Genomic DNA, 26,964 nt, shown 5'->3' with positions numbered 1-26,964 from the left:
AATAAATTCTGGTCTACCCTATCTGAACAGCACATAAAATATTTTTTTTACCCAAATTTGCCGCCCCCTAAAATCTGCCGCCCTAGGCTTCAGCCTACTCAGCCTAGTGGTAAATCCGGCACTGACTAGACTAGAGAAACGAAAACCACCACGAAATTAATTACCGCTAAAAAACGTTCAGCCAACATTACGCGCGTAAAAGAATCAATGTAATGTAATGTCTTCCCATGGTCTTCCCTCCCTTTTAAATGATTTATTTTGCTTATCTGTGGTTGGTTATGAATTCTGTCAAAAAAGTTGTAACTTTTGTGATTGTGTGGAATTTATTTTTTTAAACACTATTGTTAAATTGTACCACGATTCGCACGCTTTCGCAAAATTGAACATTGCAATTTCCTAATAAAGTATTGAATTTAAATCGTTATGCGTGAGCTGTTTCGCCAGCGACAATTGCAGCGCCGTCTGTGAATTAATGGTTTGAATCATAATGAAAGCGTATATAAAATAACTTAGAGTAGGCGAAGTGTGAAGAGAGTTTGTTTGTTGTGGTAGTGTTTTGAAATAGTGTTGGAGATGGCGGAAAACGGGGCGTTTGTGGCTAAGCCGGTCCGCGGTTGGATCCACCCGGACTCCGTGCTAGCGAGCGACGGCATAACATATGCGGTCAGGGTAAGAAACAGCGACATTCCTAGCTCACCTCGAACATTGTGATCACAACAGGAAGTCCCCTGTGACGCAAATATGCCTTAAGTTATGCACATTCTAAATTTATAGGCTTGTGTGTATTTTGCAGTACATTGGGTGTATGGAGGTGCTGACTTCTATGAAAAAGCTGGATTTTGAGACCAGATCTCAAGTAGCTAAGTAAGTAATTCAAGTTTTGGCTGTGTAGCCGTACATTTGAAAAACATACCTACATTATTCAAAATGACTTATAAAATCAGTAAGAGGAAAATTGTTGAATTGTTTCTTAATAACACCCAGACCAAGGCAGTTTTCTGTGTTAATAACAAGCAGTTTTTTTGTAAATAAAACTAGTGAAATTAATTTATGAAAACAAACCCATACATTACATTCACAGAGAATGCATAGCCCGAGTTTGTGCAGCAGCGGGCTTAAGATCAGCAGACAAAAAGCGCCGTGTCGGCCAAGCTGCAGCAAGAGCTTTAGCGGCAAAGCCCCGCATGGCACATTCCGGAGCCAATGTGGCCCTCACCATCTCATCCAAAGCCATAACTTTAGCAGCACTTGAAGGACACGAGACAGTAGCCCGACATGATATGCCAAGAGTGTCATTTGCGTCTGGCGGTGACGCAGACTCTTTAGACTTTGTAGCATATGTAGCCAAATCAGCGCCACCTTCAGAATGGAGAGCATGCTATGTGTTAGAGTGTGGGGGGAGGTTAGCTCAGGATGTTATTGCTACCATTGGACAAGCCTTTGAACTCCGCTTCAAGGAATTTTTAACAAAACCTTCCTCGTAAGTAAAACATTCATCTATTCTGTTCTTTAACCTAAACTATGGCCCTAAACCTGATGCCCCTAGCGGCCATTGACTTCCTGCCTTTTGTTATTGCTTCTAGCCCATTTAAGCAAGGTGGTTCTTAACAAAAAAACAATATTCATAACAAACAAATGGAATTAAACCTTTCCTGTCAAAATTAAACTGAAAGTAACTATACTTTGTTTAATATTTTTCCTCAAATGAGATCACCATATTTCAAATTCCACAAATATGATAAAGGTATAGATAACTACCCCTTCTAAAATTGTTGCTAAATCAATACATCAAACATACACAATGTTTGCTAAGCTGATTCACTGCACAGTAAAGCTATCAATTAACTGGTCTGCTGTGTACTGCTAATAAATTAGGATGACTCAGACCTTGTTGCTTTTATACTGAATTCAATGGCTCTTGCATTTTGCATATTTTTATTGCATTCATGTAGTATTTTGTCAATGCAAATTGGACTGTATGATACAGTTATAAGGTGCAGTTTCTAATAACACTTTTTCAAGCCTTGCATTGACTTGAGAAAGCTGATTTGGTAATATACATGTAGTTGTAATATGTTTTATGAGTTTTAATAATATATATGGGCAAGACCACTTAATTTACAGACATTATTAAGGTTTATACCATATTGTTGGTGGTAATGAGGTTGATTTCTAATTGAAACTTGATTGCAGTGCTGCCTTCTTAACTAACAACAATACATACATGTGTATACATATGTATTGATGTTTTTTAAGAAGTCACATATGTATACATATGTATTGTCGTTAGTTAAGAAGGCACCACTGCACCCTTGGACTAAAATCGACATTTATGACCTCTCGTAAGTCGCGCGACGTCAGTGGGTTACTTTTTTAAGCATATACAGAGTTACATATGTATGTATTGTTGTTAGTTAAGAATATGCCTTGTTTTATTTTGGACCATAAGGAAGGCACCCCTGCACCCTTGGACTTAAAATCGACATTTATGACCTCTCGTAAGTCGCGCGACGTCAGTGGGTTACTTTTTTAAGCATATACAGAGTTACATATGTATGTATTGTTGTTAGTTAAGAATATGCCTTGTTTTATTTTGGACCATAAGGAAGGCACCCCTGCACCCTTGGACTTAAAATCGACATTTATGACCTCTCGTAAGGGGTCATCCATTAATTACGTCACACGAATTTCTAGGTTTTTTGACCCCTCCCCCCCTCCTTGTCACACTTGGTCACATTTGGCAAACCCCTCCCCCCTAGTGTGACGTCACATTTTTTCTACGAAATCGCCAAATCGAATTAACTAAGTACCTAAGTATTATTAATATTTTATCAAAATATTTTTGACGATATAAATATTAGTAATTTTATAACCCAAAACTACTTAGGAAAGAAAATTAAACAAATAAAAACGATTATCGTTTTAAAACTTGTTATTTAAATGTACAGCGAATAAAATAATTTAAATAAATTTTCGGTTACTGATGAAGTTAAAGTGACGTCACAAAGTTTGTGTCTCCCCCCTCCCCCATGTCACAATATGTCACATTTTCTTGACCCCCTCCCTCCCCCTAAACGTGTGATGTAATTAATGGATGACCCCTAAGTCGCGCGACGTCATTGGGTTACTTTTTTTAAGCATATAGTAAGTTATGGTCCAAAATAAAACAAGGCACGTGAAGTTGTGTAACAACGCGAACACCTGAAGTTAAGCTAATTTGAAGCTATTAAAGTATATATATATATATATATATATATATATATATATATTTTCGCCCAGAGTAAGGTATTAAAAATTAATAAGTTACATTGCTAGACTGTTAGAGGTAGATAAACTATCAAGAGGAAAGAATGGTCTGCTAAAGTAGATGTTTGATAAATATGACAGTCAATGTATGACTATATTGTTAATACTTAGAATTTTATTGTTCATATAAGTGATGAAATGATGTCATCTAATAACTATTCCTAGAACTATGATGTCTTAAGTGTACTATGTCTATTATTATATGAACACAAAGAGCATATTTCCGTATGCTCCTTCATGAAATCCATTCACATGTACTCCGTCAATATACATGAACCACCAGGCAAACAGAACTGTTTACTTAAAACTATAAATACTATATAATATATAAATACCAATCTTACACAAATCGACCTAGTTCCACAGTAAGCTCAATAAGGCTTGTTATGTGATGTGACGATATATAGATATTATGCATAGATATACAGATAATTACTTGAATACATAGAAAACAGCCATGTGACATTTGACATTTATTTGTGATAAAATAAATTCCCTTAGTTACCAGGATTTGAATCTCCTACATCGTAGGTAGGGGCACTACTAACTATAGGCTAGGAGGCTGTTAAATATGTTTATGATAAGTCTGTTTCAACCTTCTTACCGAATTATTCCTGTCCACAGTCTAAACCTAAACGGCTCCCGGCCGCTAGATGATCGCGAGTACTACAACGACATGCCGGACAAGATGCCGCCGGAGCCTCCGTCCCACCGCCACCCGCCGCCGCCGCCTCTGCAGCCGATTCCCCCAATGTCCTCGTAAGTAATATATTACCGACTATGCCCATACTCTTCACAACCTGACCCTAAACGGCTCCCGGCCGCTGGATGATCGCGAGTGCTACAACTACAACGACATGCCAGTCAAGATGCCGCCGGAGCCTCCGTCCCACCGCCACCCGCCGCCGCCGCCGCTGCAACCCATTCCCCCAATCTCCTCGTAAGTTAATAATATTGCTATATTCCACCTAACTTACCTGAGGGCCACGAAATGTACACTCAGAGCGTCAGGAGCGTGCACGCTTAATTCTAACGCCACAAATGTATGGAGGTCGGCGAGGTCTTGAGGCTCAGACTTCGCGTTCCGTGGCCGAAGCATTATTCGTTACGATTTAATGTTAGCGGTGGTTCCCTAGTGGCCTAATATCTTGAGCATGAGCTCTGAGCATCAGGTAACTTTTTACCAGCCTAAGCAGAAAAGTTACCCTCAAAATTGTATTAATATATTAGCAAATGGACGGATGCTGCAGTTATGGTAATATTCCATTTCTAACCGCAGCTGCACTACCGGTACTGGACGCGTCGCTGTCATTGTCAATTTCCATAGTAAAATTGACAGTAATGCAGCTGCGGTTAGAAATGGAATGTTACCATTAATCTGGAAGAGTGAAAGTCAAGAGCCTATAAGCACTGCTGCTGCTGGGCAAAGACCTCCCCAATATCTTTGCCCAGCAGCAGCAGTGCTTATAGGCTCTTAACACATTCAGCGCCAAGAACCCGACTGTACACTGTTCGTAGCGACTACGCGCTCCATGCGGCAAAGAAGTGGCTACGCGCTGCTAGCGTAACCCGTAGCACTTAGTGGCAATGAATGTGTTAAAGAAATAGAGGAAGTCCGTTTCCAGTCCGTTTTGAATGACAGAAAACTGATAGGAGACTGATCGTGTAACCTCTTTGTGTCATTCTCGCGTCAGTCACCGACGTCACATTCCATGCAACAATGGAATGATGGACTGAACTGACGCCAGAATTAGCGTGTAACCGATGTCTGTTGTCGTAATTTTATCATTCTGTTGTCAGTCTGGACTGATCGTCTAACCGTGTCCATTTTCCATCATTCTGGCATCAGTCAAAACTCGAATGGAGTGATGGACTGAATTGACGCCAGAATTAGCGTGTAACCGATGTCTAACATGTTGTAACAGGTGCGAGGAGAGTGTCCGGCACTACGTGAACCAGACGCCGCCGCCGCGCACGCCGCCGACGGCGCTGCTGCCCAACCATCACACCGACATCTTCGACATGCGTGAGTACCTGCCCTGCTTAACAAGTGCACATCGTTCACATGCGTGAATATGACCTATACTAGAAACATTTACTCATTTGGAAATATGGCTTTTTAGCTATATTTATATATATATAATATATATTTATATTTATTTATTTAATAAAGTATGTCATCTATGTGATGTCTATGTCATCTTCCTCGTGTTATCCCGGCTTTTTGCCACGGCTCATGGGAGCCTGGGGTCCGCTTGACAGAGAATTGGCATAGGCACTAGTTTTTTGCTATGTATACATTCAAATGTGAAATACTCCCAAATATCCAAATATGCATGGGAATTTCTAAATACATCAAAGTTATATCTAGAATAAAATACAACCTTTCCCAACTTTCTTTTGAAAAAAAGAGAAAACCATCCAAATTGCTGATTACCTATTATTCATGGATACACAATTTTTTTAGGGTGGTCCTAATTTTAATAAAGTTTAAATTGTGAACGCGTGGTTTATTGTATTATTTCACATTTTAGTAGCCAGAGGGCACCCAGAAAATTCTAAAATATATTTAGCACATCAATACTAGATTGTTAACACATTCTATACATAGATACTGCGTGTTTCAGAACCGTTCACCGCGGCGCCAGTAACGTCGCCGGCGACCACCTCGGCGACCTCCAGCTCGTCAGCGGAGCCCGAGCCTCTCTCGGCCGCCGAGCAGGCCGCACTGTTGGCGCGCGAACCTTGGTTCCACGGACCCATAGCACGGAGCACCGCTGAAAAGGTACCTACAGTTAACCTAAGTAACTTTAGAGCCTAACATTTGAAAATAAAGGAAAAGTAGATTCCACACTTTGGGTATATGACCCGCCATTATAAAAATAAAGTACTGAGATTTTACTCGTCGGTTGGTAGTAATTAGTAAATATTTCCACCATATCCTTCATATGCGTCTTTCGGTGGCGCCTAGCGACATCTATCGTAACAATATGACACTTTGGAAACGGCTGCTAGGGGTGGTATTCCGCCTATCCTCTGGAATTCTTTGTCCAATGTCAGTGCGTCTCACTCTCTCATTAAGTAAAATGTAAGATGCAAATAAGCACACATTGCTCCAAGAAATTGAACAGGTAGAATACCACCCACGAAAACAGAATGTATGTAAAAGAAGTTTGGAATTTCACAATCTTCATCAGATTCTGTGATCTAATAAATAAACTATTGTATGTATACGAGTATTATACTTTCTAAAACATATTCACCCAGTATTCACCATGATAGGCAATGTCATTCACATAATGAAGTTTGGTTTTTGATCAGGACGCGTGTGACTACTAGCGACATCTATTGGTGATTATATTATTTGTACGCGCTAACCATTTCTCTTTGCTACTGTCAAGTTTTAGATAAACTTTATCTGAAGTCTAGTCAGTTCAGATATTAAATATTCCCTTGGCCATGTATTTTTCTTAATTAACAAGAAGTTCGTAGAAGTAATATAATGAAAATAGTATAATGAAATAATCTCAAGCATTCAAGGGAGTCGCCAACCAATGAACTAGGGGGGCAAGTCGATATCGTCGCCTAGCAGAGGGATGAACGATAAATATTTGATGTGGCTGTTTTCTTCTGCAGGTTCAATACTCTGCTTGAACCGTTATCTTCAAGTGGTAAATCTATATAGCAATATGAATATTGTTTTCACACCACCTATTCGGAAAAGAGCTTTTTCTTCCCTGCTAGGAGGGATCAAAGTGGCACTTTTCCTCCCTGCTAGGAGGGATCAAAGTGACACTTTTTCGTTCAAGCACACTATTTTTACATTTTTTTGTACATTATTTTTTTAGCTTAAATACTCTGTTTAAGCATCAGATTGTGTCAACACCAAGATTTTTTATTTTCCTCATTGTTGATGTGAAAAGCAGTATTGTGTCACACGGTATCAAAATTATTTCGTCTTGGGCGTTAACACTTGAATCCCTCATTACGCTCAGGATTCTACTTTAGAATCCCTCACGTTCGGGATTCTATTGTAGAATCCATCGCTTCATTCAGGATTCAATGTACGCCCTTGACGGAAATATATCATTTTGATCCCTTGTAATACTAACTACTATTTTTTTATTTCAGCTGGTGACGGCGGACGGCGAGTTCCTGGTGCGCGAGTCGGCGGGCAGCGCGGGGCAGTTCGTGCTGACGGGCGCGCGGCGCGGCGCGCACAAGCACCTGCTGCTCGTCGACCCCAACGGCGTGGTGAGCACCTCTACTGCTACACACAAGGCCCACTTGCACCATTCCACTACCCCGGGGTGAACCGGTTAAACCTGGAGCTGCCAGTTTTTTTATTTTTTATTATGAATGGGCTTAGCCATGGAAAAAGAATGGGGTCCTGTCATTGTAAATTTTGTAGTCACAGTACATTTACTGCCATATATCGATACACGACTAAAACTCATAATGAAAACGTATAAAATTATCAAAAAAAATTATATACAGGCTGGAAAGATAAGTCGGACCCTGGAGGGAAACTACCTTAAATCCTTAAGCTGGCTCATTTTACTTAAAGGAGACATTCCTTTATTTTTAAAAAGAAACAAAACTGCATTCAAAGTATTTTTCTTTTTTTCTTCAATTTGGCTTGTCTAAAAATATCTCAAGTACTAAATATTAGATTTTATGGATATTTTGTACGACAGACGAGTGTAAGACCTAATGTTTCTTGGAGATTTATTTTTTGGAATTTTTAGTTGGTTCGAGTCCTGGGCGAGGCTAGCGAGTTTTAGAAAATCTTTGAATGCAGTTTTGTTTCTTTTTAATAATAAAGGACTCAAAGTCTCCTTTAAGTAAAATGAGCCAGCTTAAGGATTTAAGGTAGTTCCCCTCCAGGGCCCGACTCATCTTTCCACCCTGTATATGGATAAATAATTTTATTATTTTCATATCATTTTGATCCATGTTCATTCACTGATGTCTATGTGTTAAAATTGTTAAATATGAAACGGTGTCGTCACGCCATCTAGCCGAGGATAGGCTAAAGGTGTGTGCGGCATCTATCCGAGAATGACTTTTTCTTGATTTCCTTAGACTTTATTCATCTTATACGAAGTTACATATGTCTTTGCTCATGGCCACAGACTAGTTACCATAGTTACCAGTACAATTTGACACTAGGTTGACGGTTTAACAGCTTAACCCCGGGTTAGTGCGATGGTGCAAGTGGGCCTAAGAGTGGTATTCCACCTGTCCAATGTGTATTGCGTCTCACTCAATATTAAGCATAATTTGAGACGTAAATACTTTGTCAGACTTTGGACAGATGGAATACCACCCACGAATGTTAGGAGTTTAGGACCGACGAGTCGTGATTTTAAGTAGAAGTTGCATAAAAAATAAAAATCAAAGTGTGATAAAAATGGCTCTTTTGCTCGATGCTTTTGATCGATTATATTTATTAGTTCCCCATTTCCCTACTAGATGTCGCTAGTGGTAGTATTTTTACACCGAATGGGGGTCAGAAGATTTTATTGCTTTAAACTGCTGTTAGTTCTGTTACATTCATAAGCGCATTGCACTTAATATCCTTGAAATAAACAAGATTGTAATTTGATTATTAATGATTAATAAATTAGAGTTCCTTCTTTTCGTACTAGATGGCGCTAGTGGTAGTCACTAACGAGAATATTGCTCTGAAAACTAATATTTTTCCTTCAAATATTCGCATTGCTTATTTCTCTTACAACCAAAAGCACATACAGAATTTTAAAAACTTACCGGGGTTAACCTAGGAAGGTTAAAAAACCACATTACAATTCCAGGTGCGAACAAAAGACCGCGTGTTCGAGAGCGTGCCGCACCTGATCAAGTACCACTGCGCCAACGAGCTGCCCATCGTGTCCGCCGACTCCGCGCTGCTGCTGCGCCGCCCCGTGCCGCGCGCCGACTCCTGAGGCCGCGCACCCGGCCGGCCCGACCACCAGGTCAACGTGTGACGCGTGACCCTACGGCCAACGGAAATGTACTACTGAATGCCAACGTTTCAATACATTGACTTGTATAAAAGATGGGCCTTACGAACGGTACGAAGTGGGCCAATACACATACAAAAGAGTGTGTAGAGACGAATTGTTAAAGTAAATTATGTAGCCACTGTAATTTTACTGCCACCTTTCGACAGAACATAAAACTGTATGAACGCCATTTGACTTTGATCCTTATTCTTTCTCTGATCTGTGTTAACTTATTAAACATTATTAATATTAATGCCATCTACTCGACTATAGGCCAATGGTATGAGGCAATCTATTCGAGCGATGGCGCCATAACCTTCAACTCTCGAGTAGATGGCATTAATATTTAACAAGTTAACACATCAGTCAAAGAATAATGATCAAAGTCAAATGGCGTTCTAACAGTTTTAATCTTCTGTCGAAAGATGGCAGTAAATGTACTATAGCTACATAACTTACCATGACAGTAACTCTCTATTTCAAATTCTCTTTGCATATACCCACTTCGTTTTGCCTGTAAGGCCCGTCACTACGAAGTAATATTATAAGTCAATGATTGAATATAGATAATCAGTCGAGTTGATATCACCTTGATGCTTACGCGAGGCGTAATAGCAGGAACACTTACAACTTTAAAAATATGGGTGTAGCCAACTTATTCAAAAATATGTCCCATAGTTCTTAATTCGCTGACAAGGACATATTATTGAGATGATTTGTGCACCCATATTTTTACACTAGACTGTACAACGAGTGATTTATGTCAGAATTTTAAAGCAATCGTAGCCATTACGAACAACTTTTACACGAAAAATATTAGACTGAGAGTTAAAGTTTCTAAAATGATCTGCAAATTTATGATATGCATTTTAACGTTAATTTTAAACTACATACTTTATTTAGGTATTATTTTACTAATGCCAGTGCATGGAAGTTGCACTGATTTATTAAAAAAAAAATGTACTAGTAAGTTTACACTGCACTAAAAAGTCCTACGTAATGTCGTCGATGGTTAATATATATGAATAAAAAAATTTGACACGTATACATTATTGATGATAAAATTTACAGATATTCAAATTGGACAAATTGTGATTTTCCGCAAGACTTACAGTCATTTAATTTTAATACTAGAAGTCAGCATTGTTACCTAAAAACTGTAAATTATATTTGTCAAAATTATTTATTTATTTGCTTTTTTATGTCATGCTATTCATGCTTATTAAAATTGTCTTTGTCCTTGTGTGTAAATAGTTCCACGAAAATAAAGTTGTTCAGTGAAACATACTAGATGTCGCTAGTGATACCTTATGTCAAGGGTTCGCAACGCATCTTGAATTATTTTATTTATTCACATATTTTACAGTGCAGTAAAACTACGTGTGGATGGATTATTTTATTCTAATACTAATATGAATGCCACTGGTAAGAAGGTAAACGTAGAACCGAAAACGTAATTGTTAATTTAAATAACCCCGTGTGATATATGTATTGATTGGCTGTATTGAACACTATTATAATATAACTTAAAGCTACTTTACAACAAAAAAATACACACTTCTAGTTCCACTGTTGAAACTTAGCATATGTCTTATCACAATGCGTCACTAGAGGGCACTGTATTTCACAATATTGTACTATTGTAACTAGGTGTTGTGGAATATAAAATATAATCGACACTGAACTTATTATAAGTACAATAATTAGTTCATCCTAGATATAAATTTAGTATGCCTTAGGTTTTGAAAGGTTTTTGAATACGTAAACACTTAAACAATATTAGTAAACAGACTCTCTGCAATGATCTTTAATTGTTTATTACGTTATGTGTGTTAAATGTCATTGTGAAATTTATTATCTATTGAAATCTAATGAAATCTTCATATTTTGCTCGTTGATTGTGATTGTTGTTTCCTTTAATTGTCATTCGCTCTCTCGAATTTGAAATAGAGGAATATTGTCAAAGTAAATTATGTAGTCAGTACATTTACTGCCATCTATCGACACAAATGATTAACACTTTAGAACAAGGATCAAAGACATCAAAGTTGTAAAAGGCGTTCTAAAAGTGTTAATCATTTGTGTCGAAAGATGGCAGTAAATGTACTGACAACATAATTTACTTTAACAATATTCATCTAGTCTAAATTCTCTTTGATTTTTACATTCTGTATTTTTACTAAACAACTATTTTTGTATGTTATTTTTAATGTTAGTAATTTAGGTGCGCCTTTACCAAACACGCAGCAATAAGTTGTATCGATGTTTTACGATTAAGTAATATTATATTTAACGAAAATATATAACATAGGTGCTATGAAGGCTTACTTAAAATTGAATGTGAACTTAGTTTTAAGCTTTAAGTAATAAGAACTGTTAATCTCTATACAAATTCATTATTATTAGTCGTTGATGGCGCCACTTAAGAGGTAAAACAATATAATATTTTAAGACATTCAGAAAACACAAAGTAGCAAGCTAAACTCTGGCACACCCGTTTTGGCAGTAGATTATAGAGGGCTATTGCCAAAGTAAATTTTGTAGTCACGGTACATTTACTGCCATCTATCGACACACGATTAAAACTTAAAATAAAATTGAAAATGTATTAATTAATCAAAATATGTTTACGGATAAATGATTTTTATTTTTTATTATTCCATTCTGACCCATGTTCTTTCACTGATATGTGTTAAAATTGTTAAATATCAAACGGTGTCGTCAGCGCCATCTAGCCGGGAATGACTTTCTTGATTTTCGAGGCACGTTTTTTTCTTAGACTTTATTTATCTTATATGGAGTTATATATATCTCTGGCAGTAGTAAAAAGTGACATTTAAAAAAAATGTAGGCGCGTGGAGTTGACTTTCCATAGGAAAGTTGAATTACGCACCTTTTCCTACTGACAAGGTGGGTGTGTTTGTGTATATTTTAGGATGGTATCCCACCGGTCCAATGTCAATGTATCTCACTCTGTCATTAAGCAAAATGTGAGACAAAATACACATTGGACAGATGGAATACCACCCTTAGGTATTTTTACTACGAGACCACTGTAGTGACGGCAACGCCATCTATCTCATCAACATGACTATATGGATGGATGTTAACAATTTTAATAACCTACTTGTCTGTTTACACGTATAGTATAGGTACATAAACCATGATGAATAGTTGTACATAAACCATCACACTACTATTATATTATGAAGTTAATTATTTAAGACTAAAAAAACCTTTTCCATTTAAAGTGATATAATGTGTCATTCGCAATGCTTTAAACTAAATTTTCTCAAAATTTTCAATATTTAGTGAATAATATTAATTTATCCCTTTTCAATATCTAGTGAATAATATTAATTATACTGTATTATTACCAGCGCACAAAGATTAGCTCTGAGAAATACTTGGCTTCATTTAAATTATGTTTATGTGAAGATATATGAATGTGATTTAATAAATAATTCGTTAAACCCTCTTATTTGTTTTGTCATTTTTGCGTAAGAACATTCCACCTGTACAATTTCTTTGTGCAATGTGTATTTGCTATTCAGATTTTGCTCAGTGAGAGAGTGAGACGCAATGCACATTGGACCCAAGATACCGGTCAGGTGGAATGCGATCCTCTGAAATATGAATTTATCTCGTCTATCACATTCACTACCAGCGACCCGCTATTACTCGATTTTTTAGCGTTAGAAAAAGTGTAAACAATATGTACATGTTTTTGTATTGTAGAAATAATTGAAGAATAAGTTACAGCAAATATTTAACAATAATACTAATATTTACATTATTTTCGTTTTATAAGTAATAGCAAGGTAATAGTTAATATTTATATAAAAGCGTTTTTCAATAAGACATGTCTAGATTGTTTACCCTATTCTAATGCAAAATAAAAAAATTGGTATGTATGTACTTTTGGTTCTCTGTTCGTAGGCGCTTTTCACTACAAAGCGAACAAAATAGATCAGTTACTAGCATTAGCGCGCAGCTGCGTTTATTCACTAATTTCTAGAAAGGTAGATAAGTCGAAGAAAAACAAAGAAATTAGGTACATTATTTGTTTATTAAAAATTTAATATTATAGTATAAACAGTAAGGTCATACATGGCAGTGATGTTTTCTTATAATTAATTATAAATATCGGCATTACATCCACCGACACCCGACACTCGGGCGAGGCGAGGCGCTCTAAAGACTCATTTACGTTTTGAGAAGTGAAAAGCACGAGTTGGCCCATTATCGAAGTGTTTCTTTCGAATCAATGACGACTTTTTTATAATTATCCATTTATTCTCCGTTTGGTACATGATCAAATAACGAAAGAACAAAACAAATCTACAGCAAGTCAAAGGGGTAATTATCACAAGTGGTTCGGTCGCCTAATTTCTTTGGATTCTTTTATGACAGAGCGTCTATATATTCAGATGATATTTTTGGTCCTTTGGTAGTAGAGTCTACTAGAAAACCGGAAATGTCATGTCATAATGTGGTGAGAGTGACCACTAAAACGTGTCTACGCTAATAATGAAACGCTCAAAGAATGATCTAATAAATACATTAATGCTTTATAACAAACTTGTTGCTCTAGTAAAAAAGGGGCATAAGTCTCGCGGGGAAAAAGGGTAGGTTATATATCACTTACACCCTTTTTCATCTGAGCTGCGCGAGACTTGTACTTTTTCACTAGAGCCACAGATATTATAGCACATATTACTTCTCAAAACGTAAGCCAGCCGTAACACTCCGTCGACACTCAACACGAATAAACTCCAAGAGAACAACAACCAGCGAGCGCCCGCCCCGCTGCCACACTGAGCTTACTCCACTAATCCATCCTACTATACATCAATCCGAGGAATCAATTTCATTACCACTAATTTAAACAGTCCAATTCGAATTTAAGAACACAGTCATGTCAATTTTCTAAACAAATAATTCTTTAAATAATGCCAATAAGAGGAAAATTGTCAGTTCCCAATATTACAGGATTCAGGCACTTAACATAGAAATGCGATGTATCAGGATTTCGATATCCTCTTGCCTACACGAGTATAACATTCTTTGGGACATTGCAGCACTATTCAACGGGCCCTGCTAAAACGCAGGACCCCACTCGGTGCGATCGCTTACACTACTATTCGCTAAGAGATGTACTAGAAAATCAAACTAACTCACAGTAAAATAAATAAATATGCCTCTATACAAAAATAACACATTTATATCGCGGTGAACACCTGAGCCCGAGGAGTACCTCGCTACGCTACGTCGGAGTACAAACTGTACGAACACTAACCTAATCCGCTATCTCACGATACCCTCAAATTGACTTCGAATTATAATCGATATCTCTCACAATTACAAAAGTGATCGAGGAGCTTGTAAAATTTATCTTTTACAAAATTACATTTATATCACCAAAAATAGTCGCGTCAACAACTCTATACTCACACGGCGTAGTAAAAATAGATCGTGAACATTTACATCGCGTTTTAAATTTAAATGGTCTCAGATAATAATAAAAACGACCCGACTAACCTAGTAACAAAATTACGAGGGGCCGACGAACGACGAATATTACGGTCTCTAACACGCGCAACACTAGCATCGGAACACGTCCACGAAACGACGAAAGCGGACCGGACCGAACTACCATACACTCGCACACGAAATAAATACAGGCGCGGCGACGCCGGCCGGCCGGGCCGGCGCCGCCTAACTAAACGGAACCCGGCGCCGGACCGCGCCGGCTCAGTCCGGCACCGCCGGCAGCGCGGGCACGGCCGCGTGCGGCGCGCCCGGCGGCGGCGCCGGCCGGTGCAGCGTGAACGCGTCGTACACCTGCACCAGCTCGTCCAGGTGGTGCTCCTCCAGGCACAGGAAGCCGGTGAGCTGCGGCTCGGCCTTGCGCGCGCACGCCAGGCAGTGCACCACGTGGCGCCGCTCGTGCTCGCGCACCAGCAGCGCGTGCCACACCTCGCGCTCGCACACGCCGCAGTAGTGCGAGGCCTCGCCGCGCGCGCGGCCGTGGAAGCGCACGCCCACGCCGCGCGCGCGCACGGCGGCCAGCGTGCCCAGCGCCGCGCGCAGCGTCTGCAGCAGGCACGTGCGCATGGCCGTGTGCAGGCGCGGGTCCGACACGCGGATGTTGCGCGCCAGGTTCCAAGTGAGGTGCACCATCGGCACGATCGACTTGAAGTTCTGCACCTTGTTCCACTCGTAGCGCTCGAGCGCGAGGCCGTACTGGCGCGCGGTGAGCGGGCCGACGTTCCACGCGATGTTGTTGCACCAGCCGGTGGCCTGCACCCAGTGCACGCAGCCGGCGTTCACCCACACGAGGTCGCCGGGCCGCTGCGTGAAGCGGTACACGGGCACGCCGTGCGCGCGCAGCTCGGCCGGGTCGGGCCACCACGAGCCGTGCAGGTACGACAGCTGGTGCCGCTCGCACAGCTCGCGCACGCCGCCCCAGTACGCGTCCGGCACGCCGAACCACTCGCAGTCGCCGGGGCCGATGTTGATGTTGATCGAGCAGAAGTTGTTGTTCTCCTGGTGGCCGGGCGTGCGCGAGCCGGGCACCTTCATGTACAGCTGCACGGTGTTCATGCCGAGGATCACGTGGCCGACGTGCGACAGCATGTTGGCGGCGGAGGCGACGCGCGCGAACGCGGGCAGCTTCTGCAGCTCGGTGAGCTGCGCGCGCCACTTGCGCTCGTCGGAGAGGTCCACGTTGGTGCCGAAGCGCAGCATGCGCGCCTGGCGGCGGCGCTTGGCCGGGCCGGACTCGCGGCCGTCCGAGTCCGACAGCGCGCCGTGCGCCGGCGCCGGCGCGCCGCCGCGCTCGCGCTCCTCGCGCAGCGACTCCTGGAAGGAGCCGGCCTGGTACTGCGCGTACTTGCGCACGGTGGTGTGCGAGCGGTGCGAGGCGCACGCCCACACGCGGCGGCGGCCGGTCGGGTCCCAGTTCTCGTCGGCGGACTGCATCAGCTGCGTGCGCACCTCGACCGCGTGGTCGGGCCACGCCTCGACGAGCGTCTTGGTGGAGAAGAGGCCGAGGTCGAGCTTGAGCGCGGCGGTGAGGCCGCGCACCACGGCGATGGGATGCTTGAGGCAGAAGTCCTGCAGCTGCGGGCTGAAGGCGTCGCGCTTGGACTCGACGTAGACGAAGGGCGCGGGCGGCGCCAGCTGCTCGGCGCTGAGGCGCGGCGGCGGCACCGGCGGCGGCTCCGGCGGGCCCAGCCCCGGGCCCAGCACCGACCACGCCGACGGGCTGCCGGCGTCGTGTCTGCAACACAACGACACGCATTACTCCACCGGCTCGGGGACTTGCGCCGGGACCGAGCGTTCTATTAACACAGTAAATTAGTACCCGTGTCGGTTGTCACCTCGATACGGTTGTTACGTCGACTTTGTTTTTAAATACGCAGATACTTAGTAAGATACCAAAATATGAAAGTACAAAACCCGATACTAGATTGAGGAATCGAACATTACCACTATGATTTAAAATATTTAAACTTTTACGATTTTCGCTATTTCTACGAAATTGTACTTTATCTTTCCCGACGACTCATCATCAACTTCGAATTGTTGAAATTAATATTTGACAAGCTGTCATCCTTCCATTAAAGGTAAAAACCCAAAATGTACCGAGCTGGCAGCTGACACGAGCACAAAGCTACGGTGAAAACATAATAGGCGCCCGGGCCCGGCCATTTACTTGCGTTCCGAGTGGCGCGCCGCTAGCCTCGCCAGCCGCTGTAGTCTCTGGCAACTTGTGATCCTGTTTTGGCACAAATCTTTTATTTTGTGCACAAGGGTAAGGTAAAAGTAAGCGATTGAGAAATTTGATGACCGTACAGCAACGTATAAGATTTGAGATATAGCTGTATTGTTACAAACGTAATTATTTCTCATTCACTTCTAAATCTAATGCAGATTAACCTTTCATCTGCCTATGCATTGATCAGTGCGCTCGAATTAAAATCCTTTGTTTAATACAATAGGTTTAACTTCGTTCGCACTGATCAGTGCTTAGACATACGAAGGGTTAAAAACAGGATTGCAAAACTACTTCTAAAAGCATTTTGTTCGAAATCTTTCGTATTACACGGAAGTGGGAGAATGGAAACCTCACCAGAAAAAACTTAGGAAACATTTTTTTAGAATAACAACATTTAAAAATAACTTCAAACTTGCATTTATTCACCAATAGAGTTACATTTAATTTTGAAAATCACTTTGATACGATAAAACTTGGATATTATAGGAAGAAATTAGTAAATATCACGCTCCGCAAAGTACGATCAATTTCTAATCAATACTTTTACAAGCAACTATGCCTATACATGGGGACCAAACAACCGCACAACTATTTCAGAGGAAAAATGTAAAAAAAAGTTAAATGTAATAATTCCCGTATTATTATAATCTTTCAGTGTACAAAGTAAAAAAATTCTAACAACATTTTCTCAGAGCTTGGTGGTTGTTTGATTCACATGGTTGTCCGGAGCTGTGTACAATGGAACCAAAAAGAACACTCGAGACACAAATTTCACTAAATACAAGGATATTCAACAATCCTTCCGCACTTTTAAATTTAGTCTGGACTCTCTGGAATTGAAAAAATCCTGTGTCTCATACCTACTGCTGTTCAAAAATGAAACGCAGAAATTCTGAATGCAACTCATACGAGATTTTCTCAAGTAGTTAAAAATAAAATAAATAAAAATAAAAATAAATTATTGTATTGTTAAAATTTGATAGTTACGGTATTATACTGGGTCAAGCAAATCTTGTCAGTAGCAAACGGCGGCAAATTTGAAAAATCGCGGGTTAGCAACACTGTGTTCGAATAATTCGAAAATCGCGTGTCATCTGTGCTTTATCTGTGGAATGTGGATCGCGAATGACAGCCATCATCTTTGTTTACATTCTGAATCGATTCTATTTCAAGAGATATTTCTGCTGTCACCATTAAATACCAATATATTAAATAAGATTGTGCTTAATCAAAGCTAAGATGCCTACAATGCCTACGGTGGCAACTGAGAAATCTAATAAAATATTAAAATCCAGTAGTAGGACATCTACCTGCTGAAGCAATGATTTTATTCATACATTCTTGTTTAACGGCATAGTCCACTTCTAATTTTATTTTGAGATCTTCAAATTAGTTAAGAGCGCTCTTACAAGAAAAGTCGAAATAATGCAAAATTGATGATACTAGTCGACGAAATTCAGGACTTTGTGCTCATTATTAGAAACAATGAGTACTTGTTCCAGTAAAAGCGTCTTCTTATCTTTTTAAATATCGTTGTAAATATTAGAAAAAGGACTTATTAAATTAGTAATGAATTTTTTTCTGATGGTTGTTTCCGAAAAACCCCGTGAAGCACTGAACGGCAAGCTCTTATTTGGAAATGTTGAGAAGTTTACTCTGCTAAACCTGGCTATTTTGTATTACTAATACCCTGTACTTTAGGCATATCAAACGATATTTTTCCTACATACCTTTGAGAAAGAGAAAATCAAAGTAAAACGAACTCAATTTTCTCTCCGAAACAAGTGTCAATTTCTACGAAAATCTACTTAATATTGAAGTCATTTTCATACTCAAGCAATCTGCAACGTTTGCTTATACTGTTGGTATACATTAGTGTTTATGAAATTCTACTATAATTTTTTGGCAATTTTTTGAAAACTACTCTATATTACCGATGACGCGCGCTCGCCAGCTCAGTGCCGCGGCAGAGCTTGTACAGGCAGGACGTGTGTCGGTCGGCTCCGCACATTTTCAACGGCGACGACGAGGTTTTTTATCATTGTGTGCGGCGGGCGCCGTGTAAAACGCTATACTGTGTGCGTGAAAACCGCAACGAGAGACTTTGATCCTAGCACTGTTTTTATAGTATTATAATTTATAATGGTACAGTTTAATAAACTACCGGACAGGATTAAAAATATTTGAAACGACCTGACATTCTATATGTATTTATTTGACTCAAGATAGTACTCAGGGTCTGATGATGGAGCCGGAAGGTGGTCACCGGTACCAATCAACCATGCAACTAAACCACTTCGTGTTTGGGCACGTTTGATTCGGCTCAACAAGATCTTTGACTTAAGATAGTACTCAGGGTCTGATGATGGAGCCGGAAGGTGGTCACCAGTACCAGTCAACCATGCAACTAAACCACTTCGTGTTTAGGCTCGTTTTATTCGTCTCAACAAGATCTTTGACACAAGATAGTACTCAGGGTCTGATGATGGAGCCGGAAGGTGGTCACCGGTAGCAATCAATCATGCAACTAAACCACTTCGTGTTTGGGCTCGTTAGATTCGCATTCGTCTCAACAAGATCTTTGACACAAGATAGTACTCAGGGTCTGATGATGGAGCCGGAAGGTGGTCACCGGTACCAATCAACCATGCAACTAAACCACTTCGTGTTTAGGCTCGTTTTATTCGTCTTAACAAGATCTTTGACACAAAATAGTACTCAGGGTCTGATGATGGAGCCGGAAGGTGGTCACCGGTACCAATCAACCATGCAACTAAACCACTTCGTGTTTGGGCTCGTTTGATTCGGCTCAACAAGATCTTTGACTTAAGATAGTACTCAGGGTCTGATGATGGAGCCGGAAGGTGGACACCAGTACCAATCAACCATGCAACTAAACCACTTCGTGTTTAGGCTCGTTTTATTCGTCTTAACAAGATCTTTGACATAAGATAGTACTCAGGGTCTGATGATGGAGCCGGAAGGTGGTCACCGGTACCAATCAACCGTGCAACGAAACCACTTCGTGTTTAGGCTCGTTTTATTCGTCTCAATAAGATCTTTGACACAAGATAGTACTCAGGGTCTGATGATGGAGCCGGAAGGTGGTCACCGGTACCAATCAACCATGCAACTAAACCACTTCGTGTTTGGGCTCGTTTGATTAGTCTCAACACGATCTTTGACACTGAAGATACACAAGGTTTGATTATGGAGCTGAAAGGTGGCCACGGGTACCAGTCTATCATGTAACTGAACCACTTCGTGTTTAAGCACGTTTTATTCATCTCAACAAACTCTTTGACACAAGATAGTACTCAGGATCTGATGATGGAGCTCGAAGGTGGCGACGGGTACCTGTCTATCATGCAGTGTTGGCATCAATCTGAACTAAATCAATCCGGATTGATCAATCGAATTGATTTAATTCTGATTGACGCGTCAATCCGATTGAATCAATTGGAATTAACGCATCAATCCTCAATTCGGATTAAATCAATTCTCAATCTAGATTAACCTAGGGTCCCTTTCCCTTCCCTAAGATTAGTTTTCAAAGGTGTCCTTTTTAGGGACTTACTTACTGGACTTAAAGTCGATATCTGAGGTTCCCAGAGGTTCGAAAACATGTTCCTGATGTCAGTATTGACTTATAGGGACATTTTTCGAAATTCGCCAATTACGTTCATATTCGTAATCGATGTCGACCATAGGTCGCGAAAAATGTTTCTGACGTCAGTATCCTTTTTTTAGCAGGGTGGCGTAATGCAGGTAGTAAAGTACGCGGCTAAAGTGTAGAATCTAAATATTGCCGTTGAAACCATATTTTGCACCTCAGATATCGATGCAATATTGCAGTTGAAAAAATGTTTAGAAACCTCTGTTTACCTCAGATATCGATTTTAAACGCAATCGGGTAATTTCTAGAAATGTCCCAAAAAAGGACATCTCTCAATATTTCCCTCGGAAACAAGTTGATTTTTGAAACGAATTGATTTTTTGCCAACACTGCTATCATGTAACTGAACCACTTCATGTTTGGGCTCGTTTGATTCGTCTCAACAAGACCTTGGACACAAGTTAGTACTCAGGGTCTGATGATGGAGCTGGACTGTGGCCACGGGTACCAGTCTACCATGTAACTGAACCACTTCGTGTTTGGGCTCGTTTGATTCGTCGCAACAAGATCTTAGATCACCTAGTGTCAAAGATCTTGTTGAGACTAATCAAACGAGCCTAAACATGAAGTGGTTTAGTTGCATGGTTGATTGGTACCGATGACCACCTTCCGGCTCCATCATCAGACTCTGAGTATCACCTAGTTTCAAAGATCTTGTTGAGACTAGTCAAACGAGCCTAAACATGAAGTGGTTTAGTTGCATGGTTGATTGGTACCGGTAACCAACTTCCACCTCCATCATCAGACTCTGAGTATCACCTAGTGTCAAAGATCTTGTTGAGATGAATAAAACGAGCCTAAACACGATGTGGTTTAGTTGTATGGTTGATTGGTAATGGTGACCACCTTCCAGCTCCATCATCAGACCCTGAGTACTGTCTTGTGTCAAAGATCTTGTTGAGACGAATCAAACGAGCCCAAACACGAAATTGTTTAGTTACATGAGAGACTGGTACCCGTGGCCACCTTCCAGCTCCATCATCAGACCCTGTGTATCTTCAGTTTCTTGTAACTTGTTTCTTGTAAATAAGCGAGTACCTATAATTTCTTTTGAGTAATATACGTTCATAAGTACGAGTATGGGGCTATTCATAAATTACGTCGTTTCAAATGGGAGGAGGGGGGGGTCTGGACATCGGATGATGGTAGCATGACGTAGGAGGAAACAGTGTCATCCGAAGCATGATTTTTGGATGATTTGAGGGATGGGGGGGGGGGGTCAAAAATAGATGACGTAATTTATGAACAGCCCCTATGTACATTTGCACTGCATTTAGTATTTTCGTACTTATCAAATAACAGTTTTAGGACTTTACAAGTTAAGTACAGTTAGTGTTGTTATGGTTGATTTCAATATGCTTCGCGAAGGATCAAGAATGTTTAATCCATCATTGTAGTGCGAGTGTGGTAGAAGGGATCGGAATACTGAGCTCTCACGGCCTGCCGCAGCGCGTAAAATACCTAAACTCGCTCAACCCCGAAATGTAATAGCACTCTTAATCATTTTTATCAACAACACACACCGCTTTTAAATTGTCCGGCCATACGTATTAATAACAATTTCAAACATTTTCAATAGAGAATCCGCGAGTGACAATTTGAATTGACGGGCGCGCTCAGCGGAAAAAAAAGTTTAGGTTCGATGTACATTGTACATTGCTGCTTTTCTTAGCGCAATACTACTCTTTGAGTGTTGCCCTACTTTAGTTTGCTTTACATTGCTACTGACAAGATTTGCTTGACGCACTATAAATAATTTTACGGTTTAGACTAACTTGTTTTAAGTAATTCGCGCGACATCATCACCACTCACCGCACTGTTAGGGCTTGAGAAAGGAGACCTAGACTTTCCGACACATGTCACGGGAGTGACTTAAAACAAGTGATTCTAAACCGTAAAATTATTCAATGTTAGTATGTCTCACCGGACCCGGGTATGGCCTTAAACTACGTCCAAGACCACCGGTGGACGGGCAGCAGCGTCCTCAAATTCGGTGTACTCAACTGCGACCGCCAACCCGCCTGCCAAGCGTGGCGATTACGGCATTCACTCCCCATCATGCTAAGGGGGAGGCCTATGTTCAGCAGTGGACGTCTTATGGCTGAGATGATGAGTATATCTCATAACAGTTAAAATTCGATTACCGATATGATTATTGTAATTTTTTTTGTCTGAAGTGTTCCTTTCAGCGATTGTTTCTTACTATTTCGTACTAGGTAAAGTGTGACTCACTTGCAAGCCTCGAGGATCTGCTTGGCGCTCATGCCGATGTGGAAGGAGACGGGCTTGAGCGGCTCGGCCTTGAGAGGCTCCAGCTTGACCACGGGCTGCCGCCCGCCCAGCACCACCTCGCTGCTACTAGGGGCAGGGCATTCTGTAAACAAACACTTTGTTAACACTTTGACCGTGAAAGACGTCAACTGAGGCGTGCGGCTATATCTCAATATCAACGTTCATTCCGGTAAGGTACACGACTACGCGTCCCAAAGCTAAACTACCTTCTACTAGAAAAACACCCAGCAATTGCGTAGGGTGGTATTCCACCTGTCCAATGTCATTGCCTCTCCCTCTCTCATTAAGAGCCAACAGGAGTGGTCATTTGCCCATACAAACGTACTCGACTGTTTCCTCCGTGGGTTTTGATGCTAAAGCAATGATTTCATCAACACAGATTAATATTGTCAATATCTGTGTCGGACCGTTTTGCTTTTTTTGATACTTTTGTTTTTTAAGGCGCTAGAGGCCCTTCAAAAATGACCTAATTGACTATGCCGCAATGAGAAGCGTAGTATTCAAAACTGATATCAATTAGCCAAAAAAGCAAAACGATCCGACACAGATAATTTCATAATCATTTAGATTTCCAAGTTTGGCTAGGATTGGTTAAGTTTTGGAGGAGGAAACAGTCGAGTACGAAACCTCGATTTTTGAGATTTTTACGCAGGATTTTTCGCCTTGTCCTTATCGCACTAGTTTTAGGAGCCGCTTCCGTTAGCGAGACGGGTATATTTACCTAAAATATTTAAAACTCGGCTCCTGTTTCGTCTGAACACTTTGACCGTGAAAGACGTCAACTGACGCGTGCGGCTACAGACCAACCTTCGTTCCGGTAAGGTACATGACGACGCGTCCCAAAGCTTAGCTACCTTCTACTAGAAAAACACCCAGCAATTGCTTAGGGTGGTATTCCACCTGTCCAATGTCATTGCCTCTCCCTCTCTCATTAAGCAAAATTGCGCGACGCAATTCACATTGGACAAAGATATTGAAGAAGAAGAAGAAGAAAGAAGAAATACATTTATTTTAACGTCACAACATAGTACATGTAAAAAAAAGAAAAGTATGCAGACATAAAACAGATTAGGACGCTAAAATAGGATCCCCACTCAGCATGATGCCGCGGCAGACCGTGGCGCTGGTTTTCTGTGGGGACCTGACTTAATCTAAAATTGAATGGCGACACGTATTACGCCAACGACACACAAGTAAATTATTTACATTGATTAAAAAAAAAAACATGGAATATTGCACAGATGGAATACCATCCTTACCCAACTGCCTGCGATATGTGGGAGACCTATAAATTTGTATGTAGATTAACGCATTCACTGCCAGGGGGCGTGGCCTAGGAACAAACTTGTATGACGGTGAACGCACATGTGCGTTGGGGGCAGTGAATGTGTTAAGACCAGATTTTACGAAGATAACCTATAATTGGCTTTGTAATTCTATTGTAATTTCTGGATTAGCTATATATATCTGTTGGTTTTCCAAAAATAGAATAAAATATAACAAATCAATAAGATCAAGTATTTTTACCTGACCTCGGAAGGGTTATGATTTTAGCATTTATAGCAGTATAATAAGTGTCATTTTTCATGATGAATTATTTATGAAACTGCGTCAAAACAGTACAAAATATTATATCATTAGTACATTCCTAAAACGCGCTCAAACACCCTATGCCAAATGGTGACAACAGCTCACGTCACAGATTCCTATCAGATATTCATGTATGGGAAACTAAATGACTTGTCTGACCATGAAATAATCGTATAGAATAGAGTATAGTCTCCTTTTTCCACTGAAATGTAATAAGTAGATGATAGCCATTTTCAATTTCATTTTGGAAGACTATAAATCGTACTTTAAACCACAGATTATATAATAGTTCTTACGAATTTAAACTTATTCGGATACAGGGTGTTTGGTACATCGTTTGCCAAATTAAAACGGCAGATAGGTTGAGTCATTTGCTATCTTCTCATGCCTAGAAAAACAAAATTGGCCATGTTTTTTTTTACTACTATGCAAGTAAAAATTTGGAATTAACAAAAAACTGGCATAGAAGTGAAAACATTTTTTTGCGTCAAATTAAAAATTTCTAGGCCTGAGAAGATAGCAAATGACTCAACCTATCTGCCATTTTAATTTGGCAAACGATGTACAGTCACCTGCAATAGTATGTTACTCTTCGAAGGCCGCAAAAATATGTGACACGCTCTTATGGCTCTACAAATAAGACAGTGTCAGATATTTCTGTGGCCTTCGAAGAGTAACATATTATTGCAGGTGACTGTACCAAACACCCTGTATAACAATGCACCATATTAAACTGAGAAAGTTTTGGTACGTAAGGTAGTATAAAATAATTGCGTTCCATCATACACTTGGTTGAAGATTGGGGTGTGAGCAAGTGGAGTATTTGCACTAATTGCCCTGCTGAGTCTAAGTGCCCCGTAACAGCCCCTCTCGTAAGATAAAAGAGAAATGACAGCCCAAATTGTTCCCACTAATACTATGTCTCCAGCGAAATGCTATACATGGAAGTATTCTGTCCGCTCAATTATGACCCAACGCAAACTACCCCGCGATAGGCGGTACTTACAAACTGCTCGATTGGCAATCTCAGTACGACCGAGATGACAGTCAGTGACAAATGGCTAAATTGATTTATAAAAACCACGTTTTTTTGTAATTAAAAATATATTCATGTGTCGTGAAGTGGTGCAGAAGTTATTTTAATACCAAGGACAGCGGAATCACTTTTCACTTGTAGTAAACAGATAACTTCAGTAGAATTTGGAAAAAACATGACGATTTGTTTTCAATACTACCGTGCTAAGCTAAAACGTAACAACTGCATACGACTTTCATAACAACATACGACTTTTTAAATTGCGAGGATAATAGGGATGGTGTTATGCTAAATGAAGTAGACTATTTTATTAACTTGTGTTTGGTTTAGGTATTTTCTATATAATTATAAATGTAGTAATAAATTCCTTCTTACAGATTTGTATTTTCCATTTTTATTTCATGAGATGGAGCTATAATAAAACTAGTTATTTCAAATTAATAATCAAATTTGGTATTGTCATTTTACATTACTTTCCATTCAGATTCCCACAAGATGCTATTCGTAGAGAACTATGAAAAAAAGCTGTCCAATTAGAGAGACATGAAATTGAGTGGATGCCTGGCAAGATATCTAGAATATGTTCTATTCATGAGATATAACCCGTGAGATAATCATACGCGGTCTCCTATATGTAGATACATTTTTCCTATCATGCTTTCACTGAATTAATTTAACAAATACACACATTATCTGAAAATGTTGATCATTTGAATCCACCCTCTACTGTCACATATATGTAGGTAGGTTCTCTCTCAAGCCGTTTCCGTCAGTAGAAAAGAGCGGCAAACATATTAACTCACATTATAGACGGGTCTAACGCGGATTATATTCAATTACCTTGATTTACCGACGTAAATCAGTTTCGTTTCGTATAATGTGAGTTAATATGTGTTCAAAACGCGAAAGTTTAAAATATTATAAGAGCGGCAAATTTAGAAAATGTAAGCGCGTGAACGGCTGTGGTCCTATACAAAATTTTAATTTTGCACCTTTTTCTACTGACAAACTTGCTTGACCGGCTATAAACATAAAATATTCTGAAAAGTGGGGATTTATTGTGACTCCGCCTGTTCAAATATTTTTGACCCGATTCGTGTACCCATGTAAATTTTGCAGACTGTATAGCCAGTCCGATTTCTAAGATCAAGTTCGCCATACATTTACTATGGCGTACTTGATCTTAGAAAAACCGACAGACTATACCTGAACGTGACTTCGCACTGCCATGCAGATTGATAATAAAATATACAAAATACTTATTATAGCGGA

General features: G+C 40.3%; 2 protein-coding genes across 2 annotated transcripts in view; one reads left to right on the top strand and one right to left on the bottom strand.

The window, feature by feature from the left end:
- Window positions 1-272: 272 nt before the first annotated feature.
- Window positions 273-12,789, top strand: LOC134679939 (SHC-transforming protein 1). Its single transcript, XM_063538891.1, has 8 exons — window positions 273-669; window positions 794-864; window positions 1,082-1,480; window positions 3,931-4,065; window positions 5,232-5,332; window positions 5,934-6,091; window positions 7,438-7,560; window positions 9,123-12,789. Exons 1-8 carry the CDS (start codon window positions 574-576, stop codon window positions 9,252-9,254), a joined length of 1,215 nt encoding a protein of 404 aa, XP_063394961.1. The 5' UTR covers window positions 273-573; the 3' UTR covers window positions 9,255-12,789.
- A 575-nt stretch (window positions 12,790-13,364) lies between these two features.
- LOC134679942 (lysine-specific demethylase 6A) overlaps window positions 13,365-26,964 on the bottom strand; it is a 56,108-nt gene continuing 42,508 nt past the window's right edge. The window contains exons 11-12 of the mRNA XM_063538893.1: window positions 23,007-23,148; window positions 13,365-16,599 (exon numbers count right to left, since the gene is read on the bottom strand). Coding sequence (XP_063394963.1) covers window positions 15,069-16,599; window positions 23,007-23,148 — 1,673 coding nt within the window. The 3' untranslated portion in view covers window positions 13,365-15,068. The remainder of the gene's footprint in view (window positions 16,600-23,006; window positions 23,149-26,964) is intronic.

This window comes from Cydia fagiglandana, chromosome 3 (genome assembly GCF_963556715.1).
Source record: "Cydia fagiglandana chromosome 3, ilCydFagi1.1, whole genome shotgun sequence".
In the NCBI taxonomy this organism is placed as follows: Eukaryota; Metazoa; Arthropoda; class Insecta; order Lepidoptera; family Tortricidae; genus Cydia; species Cydia fagiglandana.
The sequence above is the reverse complement of the archived record's forward strand: the minus strand, read 5'-3'. Positions and strand labels throughout refer to the sequence as shown.

Coding starts and splice junctions, on each gene's coding strand:
- LOC134679939 (XM_063538891.1), top strand. CDS start 574: ATGGCGGAAAACGGGGCGTTTGTGGCTAAGCCGGTCCGCGGTTGGATC. Junction 1,481..3,930: donor TTTTTAACAAAACCTTCCTC/GTAAGTAAAACA, acceptor TCCTGTCCACAG/TCTAAACCTAAACGGCTCCC. Junction 7,561..9,122: donor TCGTCGACCCCAACGGCGTG/GTGAGCACCTCT, acceptor TTACAATTCCAG/GTGCGAACAAAAGACCGCGT.